The sequence below is a fragment of the Hakea prostrata genome, chromosome 8 (genome assembly GCF_041222555.1).
Source record: "Hakea prostrata isolate BN-2017 chromosome 8, UWA_Hpros_2, whole genome shotgun sequence".
NCBI classification, from domain to species: domain Eukaryota; kingdom Viridiplantae; phylum Streptophyta; class Magnoliopsida; order Proteales; family Proteaceae; genus Hakea; species Hakea prostrata.
In genome coordinates, this window is record NC_142607.1 from 7,935,651 (window position 1) to 7,959,398 (window position 23,748).

General features: G+C 38.1%; 3 protein-coding genes across 7 annotated transcripts; 1 reads left to right on the forward strand and 2 right to left on the reverse strand.

The window, feature by feature from the left end:
• Window positions 1-219: 219 nt before the first annotated feature.
• LOC149006615 (uncharacterized) lies at window positions 220-10,134 on the forward strand. 5 transcript variants are annotated; one of them, XM_089166702.1, is made up of 5 exons: window positions 220-405; window positions 682-743; window positions 1,130-1,192; window positions 3,569-3,646; window positions 4,322-7,976. In XM_089166702.1, the coding sequence occupies exons 4-5, from the start codon at window positions 3,619-3,621 to the stop codon at window positions 5,731-5,733; spliced, it is 1,440 nt and encodes a 479-aa protein (XP_089022828.1). In that variant the 5' UTR covers window positions 220-405; window positions 682-743; window positions 1,130-1,192; window positions 3,569-3,618; the 3' UTR covers window positions 5,734-7,976. The 5 variants fall into 5 exon arrangements, with proteins under 5 accessions (XP_089022828.1, XP_089022829.1, XP_089022830.1 ...); XM_089166703.1 differs by lacking the exon at window positions 220-405 and having other exon boundaries at window positions 644-743; window positions 3,574-3,646; XM_089166705.1 differs by lacking the exons at window positions 220-405; window positions 682-743; window positions 1,130-1,192; window positions 4,322-7,976 and adding exons at window positions 3,174-3,241; window positions 7,986-8,051; window positions 8,593-10,134.
• A 2,233-nt stretch (window positions 10,135-12,367) lies between these two features.
• On the reverse strand, window positions 12,368-16,297 carry LOC149006616 (uncharacterized). The gene is made up of 3 exons (XM_089164509.1): window positions 15,868-16,297; window positions 14,843-15,355; window positions 12,368-13,381 (listed from the first exon to the last, which is right to left on the reverse strand). The coding sequence occupies exons 2-3, from the start codon at window positions 15,176-15,178 to the stop codon at window positions 13,049-13,051; spliced, it is 669 nt and encodes a 222-aa protein (XP_089020635.1). The 5' UTR covers window positions 15,179-15,355; window positions 15,868-16,297; the 3' UTR covers window positions 12,368-13,048.
• A 486-nt stretch (window positions 16,298-16,783) lies between these two features.
• LOC149006617 (Leucine-rich repeat protein kinase family protein) lies at window positions 16,784-20,625 on the reverse strand. Its single transcript, XM_089166851.1, has 2 exons — window positions 20,538-20,625; window positions 16,784-20,378 (listed from the first exon to the last, which is right to left on the reverse strand). Exons 1-2 carry the CDS (start codon window positions 20,599-20,601, stop codon window positions 17,104-17,106), a joined length of 3,339 nt encoding a protein of 1,112 aa, XP_089022977.1. The 5' UTR covers window positions 20,602-20,625; the 3' UTR covers window positions 16,784-17,103.
• Window positions 20,626-23,748: the final 3,123 nt, after the last annotated feature.

The window sequence follows — 23,748 nt, forward strand, 5'->3', positions numbered from 1 at the left end:
TGCACACATACTAGATGGTATATACTTTAAACATGACTGGAGAAATACAAACATCTAGCCAATTAAAGGATCACATATTCAATGAAGATTTGTTGGAAACATGTTATATAATATGTGTAACAGGTTTACCAAAAAAAAAAAAATATGTGTAACAGGGGGTTTAGATTACTTACCTAATTTGTAGAGAAACCCATTCGACTAATTTGACGAAAAAAGGTATGTAAGCAGTAACAGCATCATCAACCTTTAAAACCAATTGCCATTCTGGGCTCAACCACTCGCTGGTGTCAATGGGTTTTGGTTTCATTGTTTTTCTTTTCTCATAAGCAAGTCAGAATTCTTGATTGAAAGATGCTGGTTCTTAGTGTTTTGGTTCATTTACTTCTCCGTCTCCGGGAATCTTTGGTAGGTTCATTCTTAGTTTTTGCCTGAAAATTTTCCCGTATCTTCAATCTCATCAGTGATTTCCTGGATTCTTGGTTCAATACCTACTTATTTCAATAGAAATTATTAGTCTCAGTAAGATTCACAGTTTCGTGAACCGTCCGTTGCTTTCCCTTTTAAATTTATTGATGCACTGGTCCTCAGAGTGAAATAAAATATGACCTAAGCTTCGAACTATATGACACGGAGCTGAGTGTTGTTGTTTTTGGTTTTCCTTTTCTTTCCCCTGTTCTACAGCAGCGCTGAAATTAGCATTCAGCGTCAGAGATACCTCATGGAACAGAAAGATAAAGGCGCAGGTGAGCTTTCCATGTTCATCCCATGACTCATATTTTATCCCATTTAGAAGCTTTTCATTTTATCTTATTATTATCATTTCAAGATTTCGTCACTGTTATGAGCCTGTAAGAACAGAAAAGAACCGTTGTAGGGTTAATTTTCCAGCTGTCCATTTGGTTTGTTCAATCTCTTCTGTTTGTTCTCTTGGATTAACTGCTATTCTGGTTTTATGCATTACTTGTTTGTATCCAAGTTGCACAGTTTATCCTTTCTGTGAAACTTTGAATTTCATTTGTGATTTTTTGATTGAGACTTATTATCTGTCCTTCAGAACTTAAGTTTCTCATCTCATTTTACCTAACTTGATTTATAGTCAGTAACAGATTAAGAAGCATGTCTATTGCAGATACTGATAATAAAGTGAACATGATCTTGGAGCTTACCAAAGATGCAGTAGAAAAGGCTCCAGGTGAGTCTTCACTCATCGTCCCAGAACTCATCTCTTACCCCATATAGAAGCTTGTCTTTTTTTCTTCTTATTATTATTTCAACATTCTCTCAGTGTTATGATTTTGTAAACACAAAAAAAAGCTACCATTCATGTGAGGTTCTGGAACATCTCTTAATTTCTTCCTTAATTCAACCCTGCAAGATTCATCAGGACCTGATTTTACTAATCAAATGCAAGTCAATACCCTGTTTGTATCTTCTCCCATTGGATAAGGATAGTGATAATTGCCTAAATAATTCTTCAACATGAAGAATGGAATTCTGAGGGACTATAACCATGTCTTAACTACATTTATGTTAGCTGAGAATAAGACATTTGCAGACTGCAGCATTTACTTGAGCAATATTAATGCTAGTGAAATTATTTGGAGGTCTTCTTGAGAATGAACAAACTACAGCAAGACAAACATTGGAAATTTGACATAAGTAGGAAAAAAGTAGGTCCACAATGGTAGCTCAATCCAAGAAATATTACATTGAGCTAACTATTGACTTGAGTAGTCAAAAATTAGCTAATTCATGAGATCCAAATTAGTATCCCAAAAAAAATTAAGGTCTTATAATATCATTATTATTATTGTCTTATATATTTAGAATATGTTTGGATTTCTATATTTTTAGATAATTGTTTTTCTATTGGATTAGGATTCAACATCGGCCCAACCAATTAGGTAACAATTAAAATTTGGAACCAATTAGCTTATTGATCCATTTTAGTGTAGACCCCTTAGGACAGGAATTGTTAAAAACCAAAGATCGAACACCTGGAACTGGACCAGTTGACACTCAAACCTTCACATTCCCCAGACATGGATGCAATGAACCAGAAGCACACATCAAAACATGCCATGGTTAGTGGCTGCAACATTTATTAGCCTTGAACAAAATACTGATCATAAACCCATCCCTTCGATTAATGGGCAATGGGTAAATGATGGATTAAATACTGATCTTGACCTGAAAGTTATCCAGCACCTTCAAGCTCTATTCTTTGTGGTTTCCTCACCCAGTTTTCAAAGATACCATACCAAGTCCTCATCTCTAATCATTGCAGCTGAAAATTCTGGAACCAATTCTCTAATTATAGTCATATATAATTCTGATTATTAATCCTGAGTTCAACGCAAATAGTTGATCCTTTCATACACAAAGACAGAAAAGGATCAAGATGACCACAGGAAGAAAATAAAGTTTAGACTAATATTCATCCAAAAAAGAATGTTTAGACAAAGAATTAATTCCTTGTAGATTGTTGTTGTAGATTGTTGGTGCCCCATTGGGAACCTTCTAGACAGTAGACTATTAGCAGTTAAGACTTGTTTGTGATCTGCGAATCACAGTAGCATATTTGAAATTCCTTTATAAAGACAAGTGATGTAAACTTAGAGGACATGGAGAATATTTTCTTCTCTTCTTCATCTCCTTTCTTCTGCAATTACGATCTGCAGCTTAACATTTAGCATTGAAATGGCTTAGTAATTGTCTCTTCATGAAACAGAAACCCTAATATAAGAACGAAATTTTATCAAGTCAATTTCTCTCTGGATGAATAACACCTGTTCATCAGTCACATTTAAATTCCATGCATCGAATTGTAAATACCCAAGAATTACATTTAGCTTTTCTGCGTCAGTACCCTTGAATCTCGTGAATTACGTGTCTATCCTTAGGTATTTGCCAAGAGCGTGCTGATACCAAATTACCAATTCTTCCTTTCCTTTCTATAAAGATGGAGGGTAATATGGTAAAATAACAAAAAGAGATATTTTACAAAAAAGGGTAAATGTGTCATGTAACTCTAGTATCGCGTTTTACAAAACCAAGATAAAGAACGCGGGAAAAGCAAACGGCCACGGTGTCATCATAATAAGAGTTTCTTAGACTTGGATATAAACAGCCAATCAACTGAAACACCTGAAAGGGGAAAAGCAAAGGAAAGACAGAAGTTCACCAAGATCGATTCGTTCTCGCCGGCAATATCCATCACTCCAGGCTCAAAATCTCTAAGGTATCTGTGGGTTCCGAATTTATTCTTACTCTTTTTTGATAAACAAGTTGAAATTCTTGATTGGAGTCGCTTGGCGGAAATCTTTGGTTAGTCGCATTTCTTGGGTTGATTTAATGCTTCATGAATCTGTCTATTTCTTTCGCGTTTGAATTTTCTTGACGCACTAGCCCTCTGGACGAAGAGATTTTTTTACCTCGGCTGCGATCTATACCTATATTTTATTATTCTTCTTGCTCTTTTCTTTCTGATTTCACTCAGACTGAGATGTTGTTGTTCTTGGTTTTCTTCTTTTTCTCTCTGAGTCTTTTCTATTTTTCCCTGTTGTAGAGCAGAGCTGAAATTAGCATTCAAGGTTGGAACTCTCTTGAAGCGACTTCATGGAATGGCAAAATGAAAAAGACGCAGGTCAGTATGCACTGTTTACCCTGCATTATCTTCTACCCACTTTGAATTTTATCAATTTATTTCCTTCTTATCATTTCAACATTTCTTTAGTGTCATGAGCCTGTAAGAACAGAAAAGAACAATTATATGGTTGGGTTTCCAGCTGTGCAGTTGGTCTCTGCTTGTGGCGAAATGGAAGCCATTGTAGGCTTTTCACACCAGCTGTGGCTCACCACCATGCTCTTATAATCGGGCATGGTGATTCCCAGCTTTCCCAAGACAGACGGTTCACTAATCAAACAACATTTTCTGAATGCATCGCACAAGTATCTTTAATTTTCTGTTACTTCTTTGCTAAATGTTATCTCCAGCTGTTCCGCTTGATCTCTTTCCTTACTTCCACTTTGTTTCTTTCTTGTTTCTCTTGACTTGATTTTCTATTGTAAATTGATATCTTTTTATATTTTATATTTCTTTTATTTTCCTCTTATTATGGATCTATTATAAATTAAACAAGTATCTTTTACCGAATACTATTCTCATTGTGATTCTTTGCCTACAAAATTGCATAAAATTTGTAAATATTTGAGATTGAGACATATCATCTGTTCCTTTAGAATTTAAGTTGTTCATCTCACTTTATCTAACTTGATTGATAGTCTAGTAATGGATTATGAAGCATCCTATCTATTGCAGAGATCAAGAATGAAGGGAAGATGATTATCAATGGTATGGAAGAGGAGATAATCACAGCATTAGAACAAGCTGATGACCACCTCAAGGATTTGGTCACACAGTACCAATTACAGAAGGATCTACTCACACAGTACCAACTCTACGGATATAATGATCATCTTGCTACCCCGTTAAAGGAGAAACTTGGTGGCCAAGAAGAAAAAGATGCTGATTTATCAACTAGTCCCAGATCAATTTTTTATTCAGGTCATTCTTCTGAGGGAAAATCCTGTGAGGACGGAAAATGTGGAAATGGGCTTCAAAAGTTGGATGGAAGCTTTAAACAAGAACCTGAAGCTGTAAATGGCCTAGTTGTTGACCAGAAGCAAAAATTGAAAGATGCAAATGGAGAGAAGGAAGCTTTGAGAGGAGGTATGCACAAACCTTTGAGTAGTGTGGATGAGGGTTGGAAGAGATCCCTTGAAGATCTAGAAACTGTATCTGATCAGTTGAAAGATGAGAATACAAAATCATGGCTTGAGAATTTCACAGCTGCAAATTTGTTTTGGGGACTGGATTCTGCTCAGGAGGAGAAGATGCCATTGATTTCAATAAATGCGGAAATTTCAGATACCATGGAACAGAAACAGGGAATACTACACAAACTCATAGAAGAAGATCAACAGTTGAGCGAGAGATTCAATGAGAATGAAGCTGAACATTCTGAAGAAGCAACATCAGGCAGTTCAGAATATGAGGAGATTGAAAAATTACGCCTTGAGAAGTGTCACCTAAAAGCTCAGGTGGCTGACCTTGAACTGGAGGTGAGCTCTTTATTGACACAGAAAGGTAAACTGGAAGCACAGATAAAAAAGAATAGTCACGAGGCACGGTACTTGAGGGAAGAAAACCAGTTGCTGCAGCTAATGACGAGAGAGTTGCATGATCGGCATATATCATCAGAAAGGTTATATGAGACCTCTAGTCTCTTAAAGAAACTTGAAGAAAAACATAATAAAGGCTCAGCTCAAATTATGGCATTAACAGCACTGGACAAGGTTATGCAGGATTTGGACAACTCACACTCTCAGAAAATCCCTTTGGCATTGGAGGTTGCAGGAGAAAGACAAGAAGCTGCAGGAAGACAGACTAAGGAGAATAAGAATATAGAATTTACTGGGCTGCTTTCGGATATGCAGAATTTTCTGAGAGAACATGAGGATGAAATCTGCAAGTTAACTATAGAATTTAAACAACTAGAAGATCTCAATCAGAAATCACTGAGTAATAGTCAGGAGGTGGACAAAAAGATCAGACATACGGAAGAAAATGAGATGATTGGAATAATCACAAGGGCGTCTGAGAAGGAGAAAAAAAGAGGAGAATATGGAAAACAAATCAAAGCTGAATTGAAACTCAGTTGGAAAAAATGAAAGCTAATCAAGAAGACCTTCAGGTAAGGCAAAAGTCAGAATTAGACAAGTTGGTTGCACTCATAGAGAAGCAAACTGTTGAGCAGCTGTGGAAAATTCATATAGAGAATCAGAGAGAAGTCAAGAAAGTGCGGGAGTTTTGAGTCAGAGGTAAGCAATGGGGAAGCAGAGGAGGATAAACTGTTGACACTGTAGCTTTATTGCAGATGCAGGCAGGGGAACTGCTGAAGACACTCAGAGAAAACAGATAGGATGCCCAGCTTGGAGGAAGAGAAGAAAGAAGTGATAATGCAGTGGTGTGTTGGGTTGGCTACCTCCTTGATCAAATTGATTATCTAGGGGGATTGTTTATCAAGATAAGAGTAAGCAACCCAAGGATGCCTTAGGGTTTTCATTTCTTCCAAACTGTTCATCTTATCCAATATAATTCAGAGGATTTTTCAATTGAATTCCAGATTTCAGGCTGATCTGTTCTTACAGATCCAACGTCTACTGAACTTACATATCATTAAATCCTCCCCTTTGATTATGAGTCAGCTTAAAGGGATGATGGATGAATGATGTATTAATATGATTTGGGCCTGAAACTTAGCACCTTCAAGATCTACTCTTTGTGGTCCCCTCACTTGCATAGCTCTCTTGATTTTCAAGGACACCATCCTAAGTCATTCTCATCTATAATTATGTCACCAGAAAATATGCAATAATCTCTAAATGTAGGCAGAAATAATTCTGCTTATTTATCCAGAGCTCCAATGCAAACAGTTCATCCAAAAGTAAGTGAACATTGCCAGCCATTGTCACTTAATACAAGACTAGAACAGAAATCCAGCATTCTTTGCTGGAAGTAACTGTACTTTTATTGCTGTGAACACTATTAGGTTAATCAGATTGTCCAAGCTTTTAACATTCCCACAAAGTTCCAAGACAGAACAGTGGCAAGCACTTCAGTCTTCATGATTGATTCCTCACAGAATTTCAGCAGAAAACCTGTTCTAAACAGCAAGAATCATTTGATCTATCTCTGGGACTCCTTTAATAAATTGATTAACGATTTCCTTGGCCCTCAAAAGAAAACGGATGTGATTCTCTCGAAAGCCCTTGGTGAGAGCTCATGTGGATTTTGGAATATCTCCTCATAATAACAGCACTTTGAGATTTGATGGTAACCTGATTTTACTTGTCAAATGCAATTTGAGACCCAGTTCGATTCCTCTCCTTCGACAATTGTCATATTGGTTCTTCAATATGATAATGGCAGTATCCGGAACTATAATAATCTATTAACAAGATTTATTGTAGCGGACAGTAAGACAAATTGAAGTTTTCAGCATTCAATTGAGCAATCACCAATGCCAGTGAAATTCTTTTTTGACATCTTCTTCAGAATGATTGAACTACATTAGCCAGCTAGGAATTTCACATAAGTTGGGAAAAGAGTACAAAAAGAAAGTAGTTTTGAGTGTCGAGAATCCAAACAAGTTGACCAGTTTTGTTCTTCCATGGGGTTAATAAACTCCTATTGCTAGAAAACTGCTGCGCTTTTAAATTAAGTTGAAGGATAAAAAATTCTCTTGAAACTTGTTCGTCTGAGCACAAGAACCCTAAACCTAAGACCAACATTGGATGAAATCAGCATTCAACGTCAGAAATACCTCATGGAAAAGCATAAAGACAAAAGCGCAGGTGAGCTTCCATGTTTTATCCCATTTAGAAGCTTATCATTTTATCTTGTTATTAGCATTTCAAGATTTCGTCACTGTTATGAACCTGTAAGAAAAAAAGAACCATTGTGAGGTTGAGATTCCAGCAGTTCATTTGGTCTGTGCTTGTGTTGAATAAGGAGCCATTGTAGGATTTGAACACCAGCTGTGGCTGACCACAACTGGGTGTGGCGATTTGCAGCACAACCATGAGAGACATTTCATTAGTCAACTTAACTTTATCTGAGTTACTGAGTGCATGGCAGAACTATACTAGTAGCATTGTTTCAATTTAAGTGATTTCTTAGGATATGTTACAATCACCTGATTGAATCTCTTCAGTTTGTTCTCTTGGATATCTAGCATTTTAATTTTGTACATTACTTGTTTGTGTCCAAGTTAGACAGTATATCCTTACTGTGGAACTTTGAATTTCAATTGTAATTATTTGATTGAGACTCATTATCTGTTCTTTTAGAAATTTTCATCTCATTTTACCTAACTTGATTTATATCTTGTAACGGATTAAGAAGCATCCTGTCTTTGCAGATATTGAGAATAAAATGAAGATGATCCTGGAGCTTACCAAAGATGAAGTAGAAGAAAAAGCTGCAGGTGAGACTTCACTCTTCATCTCAGAACTCATCTTTTACCCCGTTTAAAAGCTTATCATTTTATCTTATTATTATTTCAACATTTTCTCAGTGTTATAAGTTTGTAAATACAAGAAAGAAAAAGTGTATGGTTGGGTTTCTAGCACTCCCAGGAGAGACATTTTGCTGGTAAACTAACATTATCTGAGTGCATGGTAGAAGTACTCTCGTTTATTTTCTCTTATTTCTTTGAATGTTATGGCTAATATTTTTATCTCAACTTTAGTAATTTCGGTAGGATGTATTACACTGAACTGATTGAATCTCTTCAGTTCTGCACTTCTGCTCTTGGGTAACTGTCATTGTAATTTTATACATTACCTGCTTGTTCATGTCCAATTTTCATAGTTCATCTTTCTCCATAGAACTTTGAATTTCATTTGTAATTCCTTGCTTGAATTTCAATAGTAATTCATATTACCATTTTGATTCTTTGCCCACAATTTGTTAATGGCATACTATTTTTTAGTTTAAGATTGAAACATTATTTGTTCTTTTTACAGAGTCAAAGGAGAAATTTGGAGACCAAGAGAAAAAAGATGGTGATTTATCAACTAGTTCCAGATCAGTATTCTGTTTAGATCATTCTTCCGATGGGAAAGCCAGTGAAAACAGAAAATGTAGAAATGATTTTCAAAAGGGAGAGGGAAGTGTTAGACGAGAGCTTGAAGCTGAAAATGACCAAGTGACTTACTGTCAACCAGAGGTGGACTCTCTATTGACACATATGGGTGTACTGGGACCACAGATCAAAATTAAGAATCATGAGACACTGAGATTCAGGGAAGAGAACCAGGTACCGCAGCTCATGACAGGAGAGTTGGATGATCGGATTTCGGTCAGAGTATTACTGAAAGTACAACATGAGATGTCCAGTCTCTTAAAGAAACTGGAAGATAACAAGAATGGAGAGTCAGCTCAATTTATGGCTTCAACGGCACAGGTCAAGGATCTACAGGAATTGGGCTCCTCACACTCCCAGAAAATCCCATCAGAACCACAGGTTGCAGGAGAAAGACAAGAAGCTACAGGAAGACAGACTCAGGAGAATAAGAACATGGAGATAGCTAGGAAGCTTTTTGATATGCAGAAGTTGCTGAAAAAACATGAAGATAGAGTCAGCAAGTTAACTATAGAATATAGACAACTTGAAGATCTGAATCAGGAATCACTGAATAAAAGCCAGGAGGTGGACAGAAATATCAAACGTAAGGAACAACTATACCTGAGAGACATGACTGTTGAAGATGAGATGACTGAGCGTTTCAGAAAGGAAACTGAGAGGGAGAACAGAAAAGTAAGAATTAAAAAACAAAGAATCACTGAATTGGGAACAAGGTTGGAAAAAAATGAAAGCTAATCATAAAGATCTCCAGGCAAGGCATAAGTTGGAAATAGAGAAGGATGTTGCCATGGTAGAGAGGCAGCGTCAAACCATCAAACTGTTGAGGGGAATTCAAGAAGAGAATCCGGGACAGTCAGAGAAAGAAAAGATAAGGTGCTCAGCTTGGAGGAAGACAAGAAAGGAGTGATTAGGAAGTTGTGCATTTGGATTGGCTTGCAACATCGATACTTGGTTTTCGGGGGAAATTGTTCATTAATGCAAGAGTAAGAAACTAGAGGAATACTTTAGTTTTTCATTTCTTCCTTGTGGTGCTTCATGGATCTATTCCAATCAGTTTGTCATCATCGAAATCTTCATTCTTTCCAATATCTCAGGGGATCTTTCAATTGAACTGTGAGTAATCAGAAATTAGCTAATTCAAAAATATGTATGAGATTGAAATTAATATCTCATTTTCTTTGGGTGAATAATAAAATTAGTATCTCATTTTGGTAACCCAAATAATCTAATGTCTTACTGGTCACTAGCAATATATAGCATGTGTTGGGATTTTTCATTTTAAATCATTTTTTTCTCATTGATTAGGAATTCAAGTAGCCCATCTGTTTAGGTTACGATCAAAGTTTGGAACCAATTAGCTTATTCATCTGTTTTAATCTAGATGTCTTAGAACCAGAGCAATTCAGAATTCAAAGCTGAAAACCCAGAGCAAGACCAATTGGCACCCTTACCTTTACACCTTCATATATGGATGCGATGGACCAAAGCATAAATGAAAACATATATCAAGGGAGTCTCTTGTTGCAGCTCCAGCATCTACTGCACTTTTCATATTTATCATTAAAACATTCCTTTCAATTATGAATGAGCTTAACTGGTTAATAGGTAAGTGATCAATTAGTACTGATATTGTCCTGAAACTTACCTAGCACCATCAAGCTCTTCTCTTTTTGGTTTCCTCAGCTGCACTACTGACTGCCCTCTCATCTTTAATTGTCACAGCTGGAAACTCTGCAACAAAATCTCAACAAATAGCTAGAAATAGTTTTACTCATTTACTTATAGTTCTAATGTAAACTTTTGATCCTTCATGCAGGAGACTATAATCCTTCATGCTGGAAACTAGCTTCCCTACTATACGAAATTCTTTCAGCTCAACTACAATGAAAGCATAAGGGGAAAGAGTAGAGCACCCAGTACTCTCTCCACTAGTTGATGAACATCTTCTGCCACTGTCACTTGACACAAGACTAAAGAACAGAAAACCCAGCATTCTTTTCTGGAAGGAACTATCTAGTTGTGAAGTATTCCACCACGGACAATTATATTGCAGCGGATGTTAACAGGTTAAGAGATTGTCCAAGCTTTTAACGACACAGGAACAAAGTTCCATGACAGAAAACAGTGACAAGCACATTATATGATTGATTTCACCAGAAAACTCGTTGTAAGCCCCCCCCAAAAAAAATGCATTTAATCTGTCTCTGGAAGAATTGCTGCAGAAAATTGATTGTCATATGCAGCTGGAGACATAACAGAAACTGTACCAGTTGGTTGTAGAAGTTCATGTATTTCCCAGTAATTGAAGCCTAAATTCTCCAAAAGGCCTTGGAAGTTGGAAAGGGATCATCTTGGAGATTCTTCCCACACCTTGGAAGTTATGAGCAGCATTTCACCTCAGAAGTGAAAAGCCTCCCATTCTTGAAAGGTTCTGGAGCATCTCTTATATTCTTCCTTAAATCAGTCCTGCAAGATTTCATCGCAACCTGATTTTACAGATCAAATGCAATTTCATACCCAGTTTTGATCTTCTCCCATTGAATAAGGACGTTGATAATTGCCTCATTATATTCAACATGAAGACTGGAAATCTCAGAGACTATAACCAAGTGTTAACCGGATTTATTTTAGCTGAGAGTAAGACAATTGCAGATTCCAGCATTCACTTGAGTGATAACTAATGCCTCAAGATTTGGTGAAGCTAGAATCTTAGGTAAGAAAAACTTAGAGGAGAAATCATAGGGAAGTATAGCTTTAAGAATTGGTGAAGACAGTAGAGAAAGAAGATTAGGTGCTCAGGTTGGAGGAAGACAAGAAAGGAATGATAAGGCAGTTGGGCATTCAAATTGCTGACACCTTTATCAAATTGATTTTTTGGAGGAATTGTTCATTAAGACAAAAGTAAGCAATCAGATGAAAACTTAAAATTTGGAACCAAGTAGCTTATTGATCCATTTTGGTCTAGACCCCTTAGGACAGGAACTGTTAAAAACCAAAGATTGGAAACCCAAAACTGAACCACTTGACACCTAACCTTCACATTCCCCATATATGGATGCAGTGGACCAGAAGCACACATCAAAACATGCCATGGTTAGTGGCTGTAACATGTACAAGCGTCGAACAATTCTAGGCTAGTCTCTTCTTACACACCTCCAGCATTTACTACGCTTTCATGTTTATCATTAAACCCATCCATTTGATTATGAGTGAGCTTCAATGGGTAATGGGTGAATGATAAATTAAATACTGATCTTGAGCTGAAAGTTACCAGCACCTTCAAGCTCTATTCTTCATGGTTTCCTCATCTACGCAGCTCTCTCAATTTTCAAAGACACCAAACCAAGTCCTTCTCATCTCTAATCATCTAAAAACCCAGGAACCAAATCTCTAATTATAGGCATAAATTTGTACTGCTTCTTTAACATGTAATGAAACCTTTCTGTTTGACTGCTACTATTATCATAATTAGAGAGAGAGAGAGAGAGAATTACCAGGTTAAACAAACTAGGGTTTTCTTTAACAAAACTAGCCCTTACTTTACCACCCTGCCCAAAATTGGTATTCCCCAGTGTCAGCCGGCGGCAACCCCTGCTGCTTCCTTGTGTAAAACCTGCTCCAAATCCCAACATCGTTGCCTGCTCCACCTCTTCTTGTTCGCGCCCACCCCATCACCGCCGTATTTGCCCAAAACAACTTTCCTTCCACTCCGACCTTGCTTCCTCATGTCAACTTTCAGTTTAGAATTTCAGATCAGAGAAGAAATCGATTGGGAACGGTTTCTGTGGTTGATTTGTTGTGCAAGGAGTACAGAGCTGTGGCACTCTAGTGCTCGTTACTCGCAGTCTCTTCAATGGCTTGATGGCCACCTTAGTAGTAAAGCCAGCCAGAAAATGGGCAAGAGAATATGGCATCCTCCATACAGAGCAACTTCAATATTGATTAACATGTCTACATCCCTTAAAGATACATAAGTACACTGAATTGAGTTCACTTCCGAAACCTAGCAGAGTTGAATAAAGCCAAATTCCATTAAGTGGTCTTTTAAACTAAGCATTTAAGAAATCAATGCTAAATTAATTCAACTCAGAAACATGCGATACACATCTGTCTTTTCTGCATATATTTGTTTTAGATGATGCAAAATAGAGAAAAGATGTAGAGAATTTAAAACTTGTCTTTCCAGATCAATATATTTCAAGTTTTCTTTACATGTATTGTGGTCAAATCAGACAAAAGACCCAAATGCTCAAAAACAGAGGCAGAGAAGGATCAAGATGACCACAGGAAGAAAATCATATTTAGACAAAAAGTTAGTTCTTTCCTTTGTTGTCTTATGCATTCATCTCCCACCCAACATTTTTCAATTGATACTCCTCAGCTTCTTGTCTCATTTGCCTTGCATCTTCAGTTGCTTGAAGGCGAGCCAAATGCTTCTTTCCAGTAAGATGCTGCTGCAAACAGTCCAAGTTCATGCAAGGCACATCACAAAGTTCACACCAAAGTGCCTTCTTACCATTTTCTTCACCAGTAGTCCGGCCTTGCTCCAACTCTTTCAGTTTGGCTTTGTGCTTACTACCTTTAAAGTGCTGCTTAAGATTGAATGCACTAGAGCAGGGCACTCGGCAAATATCACAGTTAAACAAGAGTACTTTCTTTCCAAGGGCCTGAAGAATGTAAGATAGCTTTTGTTGTTAACTATACTTAAGAAACACAAAACAAAAAAAAAAGAAGAGCTTAAATTAACTATAACTCTGCATTGTCAGAAACTGTATATTGTGTTAAATGGGCTACAAATGGGCTTATGTGCAACTTCTAAGGAGCTGCCACATCGGAACTTCTACAAAATCAAGATTTCAAGGTCATGATTGGAAGAAGATACGTTACATCCTCCACCTGGCAGACTACATATGGAACTCAACAAAGTTAACCAGAGAGGCAAGAAGGAGCAACTCCTTTTTAAAGGAACCCATGTCCGAAAATGTTGCTCTCTCTTCCCAGACTAGGCGAGTTGATCTATATTTTAGATCCACGGCTATTTTCCGATGCGATGATTTAGAATCAAAGCAAAATTGCAAATCAATAAGAAGAGAAATAAGGGATTGAAAAGGGCAAGCAGAAGAGAAAAATGCAAAATCATGAGCACCAAGTCTTAAGTTATGCGAGTCCCATATCCCTTTGTAATAAATACCAGAACCGGAAACAAATTATAGCAATAAACCCTCGGCTGACATAACTACTTTACCACCATTTCTAAACCCTGGATTCTTTTGAAATTGCTTTAAAAAGTTTCTATTCATTATCTCTGAATTCTAGGGCTTCCTTCCCCTTTCTTTAACTTCAAATTTGCATAGAGAAGGAAATTCAAATAACTTTACTTATACTTCCTAATAAACCTGACTATGTAGTAAATTACCATTCGAGTTGCTGGTGGTTGCGAGGGGGAGGAGGAAGAAGAAGAAGTATACAGAGGATGAAAGGGTCATGTTACATGGATCCAGAGATCAGCCTGCAGATTAAAACAACTACTACTTTGCCACTTCACAACTTAAAAAGACAGATGCTGAGGGGAGGGGTGTAACAATTATCAATTGTAAACCAGAAGCAGTCGAGGTGCAATTAGGCAAAATGCAGTAGAGTTAGTACTTAGGCCACAGTGCAGAGAATGGGCAAGTAATCCTCCCTTTGAAAAATTCAATCTTCATTGAAATTGGATATGGTGGGCATGTATATTTTAAAATTCATATAAGGGCATAGAGTGTTAGGCATTTGACTGATATGCCTAAAGCTCCAGAGTTAACAAAATGCATTAATCAAACCACATAAAAAATCTAGCAGCTGTACACTAGTTCAAGCCCAGTTACACACAACAGAACACTGTGATTTGAACATGGCTCTCACCCATGACTTGGTACTAGAACTCCAGCACTGAAAAGTGTCAAATCAAACCCTTTAACTTATCCTAGACTACCCAATTTAATACTCTTACACTAAATCAAGCCTGTAAAGCACAAAATACAGAGCCACCAAGGATATGAACAGTAAATCCAGATAAAACATGCTCAGCATGCAAAATGAAGCAGTTCAGGGTCGACATTTTACAAGCTGTATAGTGAAGGTGAGCTTACGTTGGAATGCAGAGGGGCTTGCCAGAAGTTACTTGGAGTCTGCAGCTTCAACTGGTCCATAGGGCTGAACTTGGAACGCAGAGGGGATTGTAAAGAGTTATTTGGGGTCTGCAGCTTCAACTGTTTCATAGGTCTCCCCTGGAAATGAAGAGGGGCTTGCGAAGAGTTACTTGGACTTTGCAGCTTCAACCGCTTCATAGGTCTCGCCTGGGAATGCGGAGGGGCTTGTGAAGAGTTACTTGGATTCTGCGATCTCAACTGCCCCATAGGCCGCACCTGGGAATGCAGTGGGGCTTGCGAAGATTTATTAGGAGCCTGCAATGTCAGCTGCTTCATAGGGCTAACCTGTGAACGTTGCAAAGAGTTACTTGGAGTCTGCAATCTCAACTGCTCTAGTTTCCTTCGATATTCTCCTCTCCCTCTTCATTGCAAGCTCAAATGGCATCGAATTTTCTGTTGGCTCTGTACTGCATGAGGGATGATTTAGGAAAGGCGGAACAGTAGTGGTGAGGCCTGCAAAATGGTGCTGCATATGATTATACACATCCCATTTTTCCAACATCATCCAAGCAAAAGATGTAAATAATCTCAAACGGAAGGTAGCTGCATTGAAAACCATCAGCAAAACATGTATCCACGAACATTTCTACTGAAGTCATTGTTCATAGTGTACTCCCACTACGATCACCAAATCATGGCTTTCATTTCATGCATTCAACAGACAACCTGGTGGGTAGAAAATGTCTACACTCATTTGCACAGAAACACTAAAATTTCAAGAAAAGAAAGGGGATGGGAGATGTTCAAGAAATAAGCATCTTGATCACTGAAGCTATGACATCTACAAACACCAGAAAATCAGGGTTTCAGCTCCAACCATTGGATGGAAATCAGAAAGGGGTCTCTTGCAACACCTAGCTCAGTAAGAAAGTACAGTAGGAGACAGAACTGTAGTTCACAGTACAAAAGGGTAAAGGAAAAAGTGAAGAACAGGAATGAAGCATCAGGGGTAAGGGAGTACTCACCTTCAAAAGATGTAACTTCAGTGGGAACTTTTCCTTTGGATAATAAGCTCAAATTAGACCCAGCTCTTGTTGCATAATTCGTCCTAGAATCCATCACGCCCTGACTGATCTCAAGAAATTGAACCCTTTTGATCGTTCTCCTAAGTGAAACCCTATATTTTGCCCTGTGACAAATGCCTATACAGAGTAGATGAAGCCAGTCACCCCATTTCCCAAATCACAAACCCGCAGAGAAGGAAGAAGAGAGAGAGAAAGAGAGAGAGATGAAGAGGAATAGAATGTCAAGTGGCTACTACACCGTGAGTGGAGAATGAAGTTCCGGTCCAAGCAAGCAGTCGTTGCCGGAGAGAGAGAGAGACGGAGGTAAAGGACTGTTTGTCAGGTAACGGGCGGACGATCCCAACTCACTATTTGGCGGGCATCGTAACCGCGTTAACTTTTTCAGTTAATGGTATTCAGGTGCGGGACCCACTTTGGAGTCCCGAGTGAAAATACTTATATGGTCTGGAAGGAAATTATATACCATTGTAATCATATTTGGGTGATGGGTACTGAAAATTTTTCTATTTCTTTTACGTTTACAACCAAACAAGGCCACAACCTTACCTTGCTCTTTCATATTTGTTATTGTTTTTATATTTTTTATATTTAAATAAACTATATCAACATTTTTTAGCCTATATTATTTATTTAGGTAAATTTTTGGCTTAATTCAGAATTGGTTTGTTGTTACATGCCTTTTTCATTCTCATGTCTCTTTTATTCACTCGTTGTTCATGTCTTTTTTTTAGGTAAAAGGTAAATTTATTGAAAACTACTAAAATAAATATACACATCAACAATATAATACATGAGGCCTACCAGATATGAGTTCATGGGCCAGCCTATCTTATAGTGGGATGACCAGACCTTCCAAGCAAAAATATCCACCACTACTTTAGCATGTTTGTACATACAAATAAAAATAAACCAAGAGTGTCAAACTGTGTTAAGATAGTAATATACATATTTATGGTAAATTCTTATATAACTTTGCACCAAAAGTTTGATACCTCCAATTCTCAGCAGTAAAGTATCCAATTATAATCACTATAATCCACTTTGATGACAAAATTTCTCACATTTTCTAGTGAGATTTTTTTTAATAGTATACTTCTACGTATTTGAACAATTTTGTTTTCTTATTTGTTTAAAAGAAAAAAGAAAATTAAAGTAAATTAATTAAAAATTTACTATTCATGAATTTATGGACAATTTCAAGGTTTCGACTTTCACATTCTGGGATGGTGAAGCAGATCCATTAGCATAATCGCATTCGGTCCTTCTAATCTTCACCAACATTCCCAAAACCTCCTTCATGTTTGGTCTGGCCTGTGGGGCCTCTGCAGTGCACCGCAAGCCGACACGTAGCAACTCACACATCTCCTCTGCCCCGTCAGCAAGCCCAGAGCCCAGAAGTAAAACAGGAACAACAGCCCAGCCCAGCCCATGTCTGTGCCTTCCATCCCCAATTACCCTTCTGGCCCACTCCACTAAACACTCTTCACCTCCATCAAGTGCTCTCCTCCCTGTAGCCAACTCCATTGCCAACACACCAAAACTATACACGTCACCTTTCGGCGTGGCATGCCATGTGTGTCCATATTCAGGTGCCACGTATCCAATAGTCCCTGCAACCATCGTGCTGACGTGGCTCTCTCCAGCATCCACTACCCTAGCCAATCCAAAATCTGTCACACGAGCTTTCCCTCCCTTGTCCAGTAACACATTACTAGCCTTCACGTCCCTATGCACGATAGCAGGAAAGCACTCGTGGTGAAGGTAAACCAGTGCCCTTGCCACGTCGATAGCTACATCCAATCTCATCTGCCACGTCAGTCTCTTCCTATCTGGCAAAAGGTCCTCCAGGCTCCCACCTTCCATGTACTCGTATACTAGAAGCTTCTCCGTTCCATGAAGACAGCAACCGTAAAGCGTTACCAGATTCGGGTGCGGCCACCCGATACCGCTACAACGCAACACCTCCATTTCCGCCTTGAACTCTTTCTCTCCTTCGCATCCTCCTCTCTGAAGCTTCTTCACTGCTACGTCTCTCCCATCGGGCAATACGCCACGGTAAACAGTGCCAAATCCTCCGGTGCCGATGATTCTCTCGGCGGAGAAGTTTCCGGTGGCCGTCTTTACATCTGCGTAGGTGAATTTCGTCTTGTCAAGATGGATAATCTTCACGTAATCTGTTATTTCCGATGATAATCCGCCGGAGCTAATCACCATGTTGTGACAGTCTTTTGAATCCTCTGACAGAGACGCCAGTGATGGATTTTCTGGAGTCTTGACGACGATGCAGAAGATGAGAGACAGAACTCCACCCAAGAGGAAACTCAAAGTAAGAACTAAGAACACCAGAAAAGCAGCCATCCTAGTTTTCTTCGGACTTCCTCTGGTGATTGAGCGAGGTGGTGGTGGTGCGGAAGTTGTATTGCTCTGGTTCATGAAACTCGGAAGACCTAACCTAGGGTCACCGAGGAATGAATCATACTCGAACGTGGCCAGTTGTCCGGTGGATGGAATTTGACCGGTTAAGAATGGATTGTAGGAGACATTTAATTTGCTCAATTCGGTCAAGTTGTTCAAGCTTGCAGGAAAATCGCCTGAAAAATTGTTGTGAGACAAATCAAGGCTCTGCAAGCAAATAGTGTTTCCGAGTTGTGAAGGAATTTCACCAGAGAATACATTGGAAGAGACATCTAGGACGGTGAGCGGCATGTTTGTGATCTCAGAAGGAAGCTCTCCGGACAAATTATTGAATCCAACATGAACCAGAGTGAAATTCCGCAACTTGCCGATTTCTGGTGGTAGATTACCGGAAAGCTGGTTTCCACTGAGCTGGAGATAACCGGTGATTTGTTGACTCCTGACCTTTGAACCAGTGCCGCAGATTGGGAAGATTGGATACCCTTGGAGTAATGAATCCCAAAGGCTGCTGCAACTCTTCCTAGTTAACAGAGAATACACAAAATTGGAAGGTGGGTAATTTGTTGGTATCCACCGCTTTATTGTCATACACTCGTCGGAGCCGGCGGGGACTCGATTCCCATTTCGATTCGACTCAAATATTGGGGTAGGATTTTGAGCAATATTCGATATCTCAGCAGGGATTGTTCCTGATAATCTATTGTTTGCAAGATTCAGCCATAATAGGCTACTGCAATTCCCAATTTCATGAGGTATCTCCCCTGTAAGCGAATTGTTTGCAAGCATTAACCATAGCAAAGAACTCAGCTTTCCAATCGTTGGAGGAATTTTTCCGGTTAGTCTATTGTAAGAGACATCCAGTACTTGAAGAGCAGAGAAATTCCCAAATTCTGGTGGAATGCTACCGTTAAATTGATTGGAATCAAGAAACAAGTGCTTCAAACACGGCATTTTGGAGAGTTCAATTGGTAATGGACCAGTTAAGCTGTTTTTGCTGAGATCTAATCGAACGAGATTAGGCAAACTGAGGATTCCTGAAGTAGTTAATCCTCCTGTATAGTTGTTTCCATGCAATACAAGATGCTGCAACTGTTGGAATTTCCCAAAGATGTCCTGAATTTCTCCCTGAAAAGTGTTGCAACTGTAATCCAGAAATGCTAACTGAGTCAAGTTCAGCAAGGATTTTGGAATTACTCTTGATAACCTGTTCATCCCTAAAAACAGGGCTACAAGTTTAGGTAGCGTACCAATCTCCGAAGGAGTAGAGCCGGTGAAATTGTTAGCTCCCAGGTTCAGAAAACTCAAACTTTTGCAACTGGAAACCTCTGCCGGAATTAATCCACTGAAAAAATTTCCCGACAAATCCAGGAGCTCCAGGGTGCAGTTATCAGTGAAGATGGACGGCGAAATTGGTCCGGATAATTTGTTATCCGACACCGAAAACTCTCGTAGTCTTTGAAAACCAGACCATACCTGACCACTGAAATTGTTGGCGCTTAGGTCAAGATGTTGCAACTTCCAGCATTCATTGAAGCTATCATCAATCGTGCCGGTGAAATTGTTTAACGATATGTTCAATGTAACCAAATTGTTGCAGAGCGCCGGGAAATTCAATCGGATTCCACCGCTAAACCGATTGACAGTAAGGTCAAGTGTAACCAGGTTGGTTAATCCAGTGAGATTTAGTTCTCCGTCGAGGATATTATGAGAGAGGTTGAGATATCTAAGGTTCTTGCATAGATTAAAATCATCAGGAATCGACCCGTCAATCGTGTTCTTGGAGAGATCCAGTTCTGAAAGCTCAGTAATAGAAGAGTAATTTCCAAACATCCTGCCTGAGATAGTGTAATCGGAGAGTTTGATTCCGGTGACCCGTTCAGCACTGCAAGTAATTCCAGGCCAGACACAAGGGGAAGAATTGTTGTCCCATTTCATATATGGACCTCTGTTGAATGGATTGTTACCTTGAAGGAATGTCTTCAGTTCTAACAGTACTTCTTTGTCGCTCTGTAAAGTGCTTGCTGCTACTACCTGACCTGAAGAAGAAAAACCAAAAATCAAAACCTTGCATCTTTTCCCTGTTCTTACGAGCAAACAAACTGAAGTACCAGAGAATTTATTCAGGAAATTTTACATATATCTTAAAAAAAAAAGAAAAAGCTTGGAGATTCTAAAACTATGAACATGCAAGTCACCTGCGATCACTAACAAAGAGAAGATTAACAACCGCAACTGCGTATCGGCGTCTTCTTCTGACATGATCCAGGTAATCTATCTCTTTTTCTTCTTCTTCGTCTTCGTTGGATTTCTTCAGTTCTTCTTTGGTTTACTTTCTGCAAATTTCATCGATCATATTTACAAAATCCTAACAATTATTAAACAATTTACAGAGAAAAGAACAATTTCGAATGTCGTTGCAGGAAAGAGCAGAGGACAGAGAGACTGTAGAAAACCAAACAAAGCTTGAAACAAACGCTCTATCATGGTATCGTTAGTTTTTTGTTTAATTATGACTAAACTCGTTTTTCAAAAGCTTAATCTTCATTAGTATTTTAATTAATTTGAATAAACTGTTATACCAATCCGTTGTTGGTGGTTGGAACTTGGAAGAGTTTGCGAAAGCAGTGGGAAGAAAGACCACCAAGCCGCCGCCCATTTTGGACTTTCTTGCTTTTCCGGCTTAGTTTCATACATTCTCAAGTCAATGGTCAAACATTCAATTTTAGGGTTTTGTTTAAGTAAATGATACGGTAATTGATCAGTTCAGACTCTAAAGTGGCATGAAGTGGTAAGAGTTCTTTATAAACCGTCTGATCGGAATAATTGACTAAGTTAACTTCGTTGACTTTCAACTTTTAATTAATTTCATGTTAAGCAATTTTTAATATTTTTTCTCAGGTAGATTTCTATAATCTATAATTAATATTTAATAGACGTCTGGGCTTCTTCGTTGTTGGAGTCTGTTTGGGTGCAATCGTATTTTATTCAGAAATTAGAGTTTAAATTATGATTAGAAAGCAAATTAATTAGGATCATCTGGAAGAGAAATCAGGAGATGTCGTTGTCACCAAATGACGAATGACGTGGCGTTTGTATTCCATTAAATATAACTTTATTTGATAAATTTAATTTACTTTTTTATGGCCTGTGGTTTTGTGCAAGGAAGTGCTTGATGAAGAGTTGCGCACAATACATACGACAATGGACAATATGGAGTTCATATTCGCTACCCATATGGTTACAGGTGGGGACAAATCTAAATTTTATGGTTTTTTTTCTTCAATTTTATTTTCTTAAATAAGCCTAAGTGGAAATGTATCAACCAAGAAATTTCATCTTACAAGGGGTCACCACAGTTGAATTAAAGGAATTTTTTTTTTTTTTGATAGAAGTAATTCAAGGATTTGAATGTAGATTACTTTGATTTTTTTTTCTATTTTTTTAATAGTTTGTTAGATTTTATCTATATTTTATAAATGTATTTTCCTTTATTGTCTTAGCTTCTCATGGATAAGGGATTTCATCTTTGTAGTCATCATTTCCTAATTTTCGAGTTGAGTTCTTTATCGGTCAAGGTAGAACCTTAGGGAGGGAGTCCACTTGTGAATTCTATAAGAAAATTCAAAGGTGAACCTCGCATCATACGAAAACCCCATCTCGGGTTATCCAGGAGTCATCTACAGCCAAACTAATAGGTCTATCACTCAACGGATCTATATGTTAAGATCCACCCATCAAAGAAGAAGAATACATCCACGAAGGAGATTCAAAGGTACCTCTATATAAGCATCCATGCCCACAAGGTAGGTCACCACCCACAGGGGGGGGAAACATATATACACTCGATCGTTCCGTATTCATTTCCTGGTCCATTGACTAAGCCTTCGGAGGTGGACCCCAATCCCGGGGGACATCGACGCTTATTCTCTGTGTCTTATCGGGAGATCTAGAGCGCGATTTTGGACCCGTACCCTTGATAAGTCTTAAAAAAAAATGATTATTCTCTGTTTTTATAATCACATGTTATTATGTATGGTAGGAGAGGGAAAAAAAATTAATAATCACACACTCAACCCTCTGAAAATCATACACTACGTCTCTTCCTGGCAAGATTTAAAGTATCGGTATCGACTATCGTATAGGTCAAGTGATTTTAAGAGACATATCGTCCTGTATCAAGTATTGTATCGCTTTGATTACTATATTTTAATATAATTTAATAGAGAGACGTGTCGAGATGAATCATATCGGTTGGGTCAAATATGGATGTATCATATCGGTTGGGTCAAATATGGATGTATCGGCTAGTATCGTATGGTATCGTGGGATACTTTAAACCTTGCTTCCTGGAGTGGTTCTATTCACCAAATGTCAAAAAGAACGACCATTAAATCACCCATAAACAATGTTGGCACAATAGATGTAATGACCACACTCACCTATTTTTGTCAAAATATGTATGTTACTAATGAATTTCATTCTCCCACTTTATTATGTGCAGGGTAACCCACAACTAAACATTGCAGGATGGAATGCGGGTTTATTTTGAGAAGGATACAGCGATAGATTAGCACAAAAAGCTTAGAAAGCAGTGACATCATTGAAACTACTACTATCATTGGTCTTCATGCAGGAGTAGATCAAGCCCACTCTAATCAAGCTAGCAAACATTTGATGCAACTTGTAAGAAATAATGTATCTTTTTCGACACCTTTTTTATTCAAATAAATAAAAATTTTCAATTTGACTAAAAAGACAAGAATACATTTATTTTTCTGTCTTTGTTATCATGGAGCATTCAAGACGACAAGAAGGGAAAAGAAGAAGCAAGAAGATCAACCTCCAAATGTGGAAAATGAAATATCAAAATCTGAAAACTTTGCAACTGGGCCAACAAGGCATGGTCAAATAAACATCCTCTTCATTGACCAACTTAGAGTGTAAAACATTTTCCAACTGTTCAATACCTCAAAAACGTTGACCGTAAACCGTATATTCCACCATTGAATTGCTTAACTACTCTTCAAATTATTATCAAAAAAGAAGAGAAAAAAAAAATTCTTTCAAATGATTTGATTTAGAAAAATCAAAGTAAACAACATCATATTAAATTTATAAATTGATAAAATAAATATGCATTCTTCATGTTTATATTATTTACTTGTATAGTTACATTAGAATACGATACACCTGGATGGAAAATTTGACCTATGAAAATATTATTTTATTGGGGCAATCCCAATCATCTCTATGCATGCATAGAAACTATAGAGCATGTAAAAGCGTCAACAAATAATTGCTTTCTACTTTTCATAGGAACAACATATTGAGGCCTAGTTAAAAGGGAGTGTAATGCTGTAGCAGACTTTCTTGCTGGTAAGGCTGTGTCCGTAGCGTGCCGGACTC

Coding starts and splice junctions, on each gene's coding strand:
- LOC149006615 (XM_089166702.1), top strand. CDS start 3,619: ATGGAATGGCAAAATGAAAAAGACGCAG. Junction 3,647..4,321: donor GCAAAATGAAAAAGACGCAG/GTCAGTATGCAC, acceptor TATCTATTGCAG/AGATCAAGAATGAAGGGAAG.
- LOC149006617 (XM_089166851.1), bottom strand. CDS start 20,601: ATGTCAGAAGAAGACGCCGATACGCAGTTGCGGTTGTTAATCTTCTCT. Junction 20,379..20,537: donor CTCTTTGTTAGTGATCGCAG/GTGACTTGCATG, acceptor TTTCTTCTTCAG/GTCAGGTAGTAGCAGCAAGC.
- LOC149006616 (XM_089164509.1), bottom strand. CDS start 15,178: ATGAAGCAGCTGACATTGCAGGCTCCTAATAAATCTTCGCAAGCCCCA. Junction 13,382..14,842: donor AAGCCCCTCTGCATTCCAAC/GTAAGCTCACCT, acceptor TACATTCTTCAG/GCCCTTGGAAAGAAAGTACT.